Below are 9888 nucleotides of genomic sequence, written 5' to 3' on the forward strand. Positions count from 1 at the left end.
GTACTTATTTATATAACATTTATATAATAAAACATCACATTTAATAATAAATTATCGAAATATTTATGTTAATAATTGTAAATTTTTATTACTTGATCGTAATGTCATCATTTTTTAATTGTCTCCGGACCTCTAGGGTCCCATTGATAGTGAAAATTTGTCCAGAGTCGATAATCTATAATGATATCTCGTCGATGGTTGATTTTTGACATTTTTAACATATAATTTTAACATATAATTTTAACATATAATTTTAACATATAATTTTTCCAAATTTTAAAAATAGATATTTTATAATTAAAGGAATAAAAATTAATGTAATTAGTATTTATAGATTATTTACTTGGTTAATCTTGTTATAACATTATACGTAATTTTATATTCATCTTTATTTACATCTTTATTACATTTTAATCATCGCTATTTTATTTAATTAATAATAATTTCATCTTTCTTGAAAAATCTACTTAAATTTTCGGCTGGTCTTGGAATTTTTGCCAAATTATCTTGTATAAGAAAGATAATAAATGATAGAAGCTATATGAGCACAAGAAACAACTGTTGGCATATTTACAACAATATCTTTTCATCAATACTAGAAATTAAATGCCTGTAATGATGGACGGTCTTTAATACTTAAATAATTTAATGTGACTTATATACATACATGTACACGCATATAGGATAAGATCGCCTATTATGAGATAGGTTCCCAATATGAGATAATGGGATTTCTGTTAAACTAATAAGCGCATGTGGTTGATTTTATTATGAACTTATTATTCATAGAATGAAATATATTTAGTAGAAAATTCATTATTAAATCATGCGTGTAATAGTTGTGAAAAAGATTCTTGAAATTGGATGTTGTTGAATTTTATTGAGGTTAATCTTCAAACCTTGTTTTATTATATAATAAATAAATATTTGGTAATAAAGTCTGCATGCAGTGATAGAGTAAGGTCGTATTAATAGGAAAACACATGATATAATGCTTTGTTTAACTGTAAAGATTAGATTTGGTGATCATGAAAGCAAGTAAGGCATGGAAGTTGTAATATGAGGAATACTCAGAGTATTCCTAGCTAACATGAGAGTATTTAAACAATTTAATATCTCAAAGCGTACTATCGAATGAAATGTTAAAAATGACGATTTTATTGTTAAGATTACTCATACACACACACACATAATGACATACACACACATAGAAAAATTATATAATTATTATGTATAACATTTAAATTCTTTGTTCCTACTTGTATGTAATATAATAAAAGTATAAAAAGTTTATCTTTATTTTTTCCTTAATTTTCTTATGAGATATCATCTCATACAAGAAAACCCTTGTATATTAGGATCCTTGTCATATTAGGAACCCTTTTTTGGAATAAGCAAAATCGGCACTTTCGATAAAAAAATTTTACATACAAAGTATAACTACTATCGGTCGCTAACTTTTGGTGATAAATCTTGAATATATTTCCCATAAAATTGACACGAAAATAGGAAAGGTTGTAAAGTAAATAAGTTACAAATCTTTAAAAAAAGATATCTCATATTAGACGACTTTACCCTATTTACCATATTTGTAATCATTCGAACTGCGCGCTGAATTAGTTTCCTGAACTTATAAACGTAATTATTACAGTAATAATAAATTCTGTACGAACGTCCTAAGCTTTTGGACTACTGGGGTCTCGGAATACAAGAGATCCAGGTTTAACTCTCGGCCGAGCCAATATTTTTTGCAATAAATTTATTTACAGTTTTTCACTTTTTAATATGATGCTTGATTGAGTATTGAATTATTAAAAATTTCTTGTCAATTTAATTTAATTATTTATTATTGTGAGTACAATAGTTTAAATGCATTTATAAATCCGGAAAACCAATTCGGCGCGCAGTTCAAATGACAAATATAGTATAAATGCGTGTACGTATATACATATATATATATAGTATACGTATATAATTCACATTGAATTATTTAAGCATTAAAGATCCAGTTTTAACCGTTATAAGTATTTAATTTCTAGTATTGATTATGTTCTCACATATATGATCTAAAAGATTTTTATTGTAATTATTGCCGTTAATACCATCAGAAAATTCGATAAAACATCTGTAAGTCCTGCTGCTGATATGATTGAATTTTCAGTTTGAGTATGTTACTTTGATCAAATTTTATATATATGTATATATATATATATACATATATATATATAAAATTTGATCAAAGTAACATACTTAAACTGAAAGTTCAATCAGCAGGACTTACAAATGTTACGTACCGTAAGTTTGGGAATTAATATCCTGTTTTACAAGAAAGTCATTACATGACAGAGATCTATACATATTTTTGGTTTAAACACTTCGTAAGTCGTCTAAATAATAATAAACATTTATCTAGAACAAGTTTATACATGCCGAAATGTATAATGCCATGTTGGACAATCATTTCACAGCGTTCAAGATTGAATTTGGTCTATTGTTTATACATATATTGTCATTTATTGTTAGACTCTGTAAAAATTGTAAAATGGCCCCGTTTTTACGAAAAAATACACCGAACTACAATATTAACGGTTCGAAATTACATTTAATTTGACACTTAATTCGAGTTCATCAACATGAGAAAATACGGTATTAAAAAATTCTGAAAAAATTCTCAGAACTTTATGAGAAGAAAATAAATAATTTTTGTCTTTTACAGTTTTTCTGTAAAGTTGATAGTATTTGAGTAAAAAATTATTAAAGACCAATTTTCCGCAATTTTTAGCAATTAACTTATTTCGGACCGCCAATGCCTAGTTCGGTGTATTTTTTCGTAAGGGCGAAGAATCAGATTTCGTATGAATCGCATTTTAATTAAAATTGCATTTTTTAATAGCATGTTATTAAATTTTTATAGATTTATAAATAATTAGTCAATTGAAAAAAGACGGAATATAAAAGTATATACATACGTACGTATAGATAACGTATAGATAACGTATAGATACATTATAGATAATGTACATATGTATGTATTTTTATTTCGTCTTTTTTCAATTGACTAATTATTTATAAATCTATAAAACGTAGAGTATTCTCAAATCTACGGAGGGTACTGTATATAAATTGAAAATTGAAATTTTATATATACGTATATAAAATTTCAATGGGATATATTACGGGATACTAATAATATCCGACTATCTAGCTGAATAGTAAAAAAGTGCTGAGTAATGTCGAATACCGGATATCTCCGGGATATTCAATGCATCCCTATCTTATATTATACAGAATGTTTGATAAATATTGGTAATAATAGATCTTTTGATAGAAATTCTGAAAAAATTCTTAGAGTTCTATGAGAAAAAAATAAACACTTTTTGTTTCTTGCAGTTTTCCTGTTTGATCCTGATTGAAAATTTATAATATTTGAATAAAAAATTATTAAAGATTAATTTTCCGCAATTTTTAGCAATTAATATCTTATTAACTATTATTAAAATCGTAAAATAGTAGAAGACTTTTCTTCTCAGTTTAGTTCATTCTGCCATTATGTGAAAGATCTATCTATTACGTTCTAAACACCCTGTATACAGTTTTGAGATATATTATAAACTTGAAATGTTTAACAGATTATAAACTCTGAAACTATACATTTTGTATGATTGATGTATCATATCGTTTTCTAAAAAACTAACAATACTTTTATTTTCCTGTAGACATCGCAGTCCCTTCAAATACTTTTAGCATCAGAAGCTCCTCCGTCATGTCCAATTGAGACAGACGCTATCGAGGAAACAACAATGCTTACACAAATCAAAGAGGAACCTGTAGATTACGATGAAATGGATATCGATAACATGCAATCAGACAATGATGTCGATAATTATGATGATGATGATGATGATGATGATGATGATGATGATGATGATGATGATGATGATGATGATGATGATGATGATGATGATGATGATGATGATGATGATGATGATGATGATGATGATAACAATGACGATGACGCTGATGACATCGAAGAGCCGGATGATACTGATGATGATGAAGATAATGCAGGAGACTTTGAAAATGTCGATGAAGACATCAACGATGATGAAAATATAGCACCTAGAATTAAATCATCGGAAACACAAGATAACGAAGAACCATCAGACGTAAGTGTAATGCACTAGTTATGTAATGCACTATTGTTTATAAATTCGGAAACGCTTGCATTGTTCCACACTTTACGAGAACTTAAATAATTTGACGAAAAGAAATTGTAGAGAAGTTTTTTAAAAATGCATTTTAAAAAAGAAAAATAGAACTTGAAATTAGCATTCGAATTTTGTTTCTATTAGCAAATTCGATTGGATACATTCAGTGTGAACTGCACATTAAAGTTATTGTACACAAATTGACATAAAAATGTGTGTTTAATATAAACACAAAAATGGATTATACTATGAAATCCTCAATATATTTTATCGTGCTGTGTGTAAAATCTGTATCTCATAATTCAAAATATTTACAAATAATATTATATAAAAACAAAGACTCAAATAATTTATAAAATTAATATATTATAATAACAATAGAGCCAAACAAGATCTTAGTGCTGAGTTATCATAAAACAAAACAGTTTATTTCTACATATGTTTTGATCCTAATTTTAATGTTAAAATTGATATACTATAAAAATCAAACAATCATTCAAATAACAATCTTAAAGCAATACATATAATCTAATCTAAAAACTAATATAAAAGATTAAAATTAGTGTACGTACGTCAATCATTTTAGAAGATTATGCAAATTTATTAATATGAAAATGTGGAAACGCCGAAGCAATATTACTCGATATGAAACCGATAATGTAGATACATAATAAATGTTTGGAGATCGTCAACGGTTCTTGTATAATTATTCTTAACCAAGCGCAAAAGTTTGTAATTACAGAGAATTGAACAACTAATGACCAACATAATGTTTAATCTAGAATTACAATTATAATATATCGTAAAAATAATAATTTAAGAAAAAATTAATTGCTGCAAAAATAAACGTAAGTAGGTAATTATTGTCCAACAAGATTTTAATAGTCCATTAAATTTGTTTGATGATAACGAGGATAGGACAAAAATCTATTTTATCAATCAATTCAAACACTATTCCTTTTTTATGACTAATAGGATAGATGAGAATGAAAATTTAGAAATCTTCCCAAAATGATGGTTTGCAATATTGGTCGAATGTAATTTTGTTATTATCTAAAATTAGAGAATCCAAAAAATTAATTGAATTATCATTACCAACCTCCATAATAAATCGTGTAATAAATGAAAAACTGATAAAATTTCATCTAAACATTCAAATGGAGCAGCAAAAAGGATATTGTCAACATATCTATAATCGTATAGAGAGTCTATCTAAAGCTTGTTCTTCAAAGTCTTTTAAGTCTTGGGACTCTTCCCTCTATCGCCTATCTTATAAGGAAAGTATCACAACTGTTCGAAACCGATTTGATTCTCCATGAAATGTAAAATCTAAGAGACACGTATTTTTTTACATACGCTAACTCATGTTTAAGAGGTGAAACATCTCTTTGAAAAGAAACAGTATTTTTCTTTCGAATATCGTCGGAAGTATAAAAGATATACAAAAATTTTTTATACAAAAATTATATGATTTCAAGAGTACTTTAAAGTTATAAAGAAAAAAATTTTTTTTTATTTTTTTGTTTAACAAAATATCTCCACTCGTAATTTTCTTAAATTAATCTTTTTTTTTTATCAAATTAAAGATTATTTTTTTACAAATTCAACCATGTGTAATAAAGTTACAATACAACATATTATTTTCGAGAATTAATTATTAACGCTTCGGTATATACGCTATCCATGCTCATATGCGAAAGTAATTGTTATCGGAACATTAAAATACATAAATCAACGAATAAAGAAATTTATATGATATTTGTAATATTACAAATTATAAATAATGTTAAGAGTTATAATAATTTTTATTATTTCTCCTTAAAGTGAGTAAAACTTTTTTATTCATTTCTATACATTACTTCCTTATAATATCTTAAGATTATTGTCTTAAAGTTATTTTCAGTTTTGCGTTTTAATATCTTATTTACTTGTCATTTATGTAATAATTTCAAAATGTATATATTATACTAATTAGTAATGAAACAATTTGTAAATGTTTATACACAATAAATTTATTTTGTATTTCTGTTTATTTATTACAATAATGATACTCGATGAAAAAATGTTTTAAACATAATGACTTCATGAACATTTTACTACAGCTGTATTACTGCAACCTTCGATCATATATTGTTGAACTTTTGTCAAAACTAAATTCTACTGGATTTTCAAATTCTTCTAGTCTTTCGTTTGTATAACCACTTTTAAATCACGAATATTTAAATAAGTTGTGATATCGCGAAGATGACATTGATTATGTATCAGCGATTGTAATTTTATTATATTATTTCGTTCATGTAAATTTATATTACTTTTCAATAATAAAACAGTACGTATCTGAAAATCTTTTAGCAAAATTTTTCCAAATTCTAAATCCGTAAACATTTAATGGTTGTATTTTCCTTGTTGTGCCTTTAATAGTATACCATAATAGTAATATGTTTTCCTGCAGGTGTTAAATCTGAAATAATATTGAGACAATGTCTAGTCCATGACGCTGTTAGAACAATGGAAAATTTGGAAAATAAGCTTCTTCTAACCACATTTTAAAATGATGATAAGAAATATAAATGTTAAATTAATAACTATTTTATGACTGTTATGAGATTCTTAAATAAAATATAAAATATATCATAGAAATAAGACTTATAATTTCATTATATTATTTCATTATATTCGTTTATGCAATTTATATTTACTTTTTAATAGTAAATGTATAGTAAAAGTATAGTAAAATGTATAGTAAAAGAAAATTTATTTAATTACCTAAAGTCATTTTATCAGATTTCAGTGTTTTTACAATAACATTTATTGGTAAATAAATGTTATTGTAAATAAGGTTTCTTTTACTCTTGGTCCAAATATACCATTAGTTTCTTTCAATACAATAAATAAGTACTGATAACAAATTTCCATTACACAATATTATTGGTTGTACGATGTATGAGTGTGTTGATGATATAGATTGCATAACACACTCTACTTTCTTTATTCCTTCATTAGACAAAGACCTTCCAGAATGAAGAATTTCCACTTTAATCAGAATTAAAGATATTTTCATTCCGAACTGTTCAATAACTGATCACTGTTTTCAGAAAATCATTAACTGTATTTTGCAACTCAACGGAATCTTCTATTGTTCTTTTAGTTACAAATTTCGTAATTTTTCTCGAAACAATTCGGTGAGATTTCTTAAATCTTGATACCCTACCGTGAGATGCTTTAAATAGGGTTTAAATTTCCTATTTCTTCTTGAGTTTGTAAAGCCTATCTTTGTAGATATCATGAACTATGAATCCTAATTCAACAATAGTAAATTTATTATGTATAAATTTGAAGACGTAACATAATTTTTCTATACGATTTCTACTTAAATGTAATTCTTTTAATTGTCTTAATTGACGATTTTCAGATGAAACTCTTCTAAATTTATTTTGCACTTATTTTAGCGAACGATTCCTTTTGTTTTTATTTTTTTCATTAATGTTCCAATTCCGCCAATACTAAACAGCTCATTTTTTATAAGAACTGTCAAAGTCTACGTCATCATTTGAACATTGAGGATGAGAATTTAAATTATCTTCACTCCACTTCTTCATCTTCAATTATTTCAGAATTACGTAGTTTATAAAGTTCTTGATAATCAAAGTTAATGATAATCGAGGTAGGTTTTTTTCTATTACTTCCAATCCATTATAGTGAAAAATGCTATCAATAATTTTTGTATATTTTCTTTTAATTCTATTTCTGTTTCAGTTACTGTTAGATATATTGACTTATAGATGCTAATAAAAATCTAACAGTATTAAGCGGATTGATAATCATTTCCAAAGATTAAACTTGGTTTTGAATCATAATATAAAAACAATTTAACAAATTGCACAGATATGATTATGATAAAACTTCTTATGACAAACTGCACTGACTAAATGTAAAACTGCTACGTGAATATTCTTATATTGTCTATTTATACTTATCTTGAATGTATATGTAACTTTATCATATCTTACGTTAATTTATTTTGAACACGCTGTACTTATCTTAATTGAAAGTGCATTGAATTGTTTGAAAATGTCACGTCTGATTTGTGATATGTAATGAGATAAGATATAACTTTCTAAAAGTCACGTATTAGAATCGTGACATATTTTTGAAAAGTATGTTATGATTCTAATACAAGATACGTGATTTAAAAAAAAATGAATGAAATCATGATATATTTTTGAAAAATACGTCTCGATTCTGAAACGAGATGCATGACTTTTTAAAAAAAATGAATGAAATCGTGACATATTTTATCTTATTACATATCACAAATTCTTCAGATGTGACATTTTCCAATAATTCAACGTAACAATTTTTGAAAAATTTATTTTTTAAATATTCAATCTTATACAATAATTTTATTATAAAAGAATGGATTTGGAATAAAATTGTTTTTAATTTTTATTCAAGGAAGAAATTAAATATCAAAGAATTAATAACATTAAAAAAAAATATGCGTGCGTGCGTACGTGCGTGTATATAATAATCAGATTAGAAACAAGATCATTATGTTAGAAACACATTTTAAATACGAAGCGCCAAGAAACATTGTCGATTTGTGTCTGCATCATAAAGTTATTCTCGATTGAAAATGTCAGTTTACGAGCCAAATTCTCGTCATTTGCGGAAGGTTTTAATTTTTTGCTTCAATATGAAGAAATCTGCGGCTGAGGCTCATCGAATGTTCTCAAATACTTATGGTGAGGCCGCTATTAGTGAAAGAACGTGTCATGAGTGGTTTCAACGCTTCAAAAACGGTGATTTTGACGTCGAAGACTGGCATAGCGGAAGAGAGAAGGTTTTCGAAGATGCAGAATTGGAGGCATTACTTGAGCAAGACTCGTGTCAAAATCAAGAAGAATTGGCACGATCATTAGGAGTGACTTAACAAGCCATTTTAAAACGCCTCAAAGCCATGGGAATGATTTAGAAGCAAGGAAATTGGGTGCCGTACGAATTGAAGCCGAGAGATATTGAACGGCGTTTGTTTGCTTGTGAACAGCTGCTTGAAAGGCAAAGACGGAAGGGATTTCTGCATCGCATTGTGACTGGGGACGAAAAATGGGTTCATTACGATAATTCCAAACGCAGAAAGTCATGGGGAGTTCCCGGCCACGCTTCCATGTCGATGGCCAAACCGAATATTCACGGCTCTAAGGTCATGCTCTGTATTTGGTGGGACCAGCTCGGCGTAGTGTATTATGAACTGTTAAAACCGACTGAAACAATCACAGGCGATCGGTATCGAACGCAATTGATGCGTTTGAGCCGAGCATTGAAAGACAAACGATCGCAATACAACGAGAGACACGATAAAGTGATTTTGCAGCATGACAATGCTCGACCCCATGTTGCGAAAGTGGTCAAGACATACTTGGAAACGTTGAAATGGGAAGTCCTACCCCACCCGCCGTATTCTCCAGACGTTGCTCCCTCTGACTATCACTTGTTTCGATGGCACACGGCCTAGCTGACCAACACTTTCAGTCTTATGAAGAAGTAAAAAATTGGTTTCGTGGATAACCTCAAAAGATGACCAGTTTTTTCGACGCAGGATTCGTATGCTACCTGAAAGATGGGAGAAAGTAGTGGCCAGCGACAATACTTTGAATCATAAATGTATAACCAGTTTTTT

General features: G+C 27.6%; 1 protein-coding gene across 3 annotated transcripts in view; it reads left to right on the plus strand.

Annotated features, from left to right (window-relative positions):
- LOC108687607 (protein PFC0760c-like) overlaps positions 1–9888 on the plus strand; it is a 23285-nt gene that overhangs the window by 6716 nt on the left and 6681 nt on the right. For 2 of the 3 annotated variants that reach the window (XM_018193458.1, XM_018193459.1), the window contains exon 5: positions 3717–4166. In XM_018193458.1, the coding sequence (XP_018048947.1) occupies positions 3717–4166 (450 nt within the window). Of the gene's footprint in view, positions 1–3716; positions 4167–6660; positions 6743–9888 lie in introns of those variants that run through there. The other variant, XM_018193460.1, reaches the window with a different exon arrangement.

This window comes from Atta colombica, unplaced genomic scaffold (assembly GCF_001594045.1).
Source record: "Atta colombica isolate Treedump-2 unplaced genomic scaffold, Acol1.0 scaffold21, whole genome shotgun sequence".
In the NCBI taxonomy this organism is placed as follows: domain Eukaryota; kingdom Metazoa; phylum Arthropoda; class Insecta; order Hymenoptera; family Formicidae; genus Atta; species Atta colombica.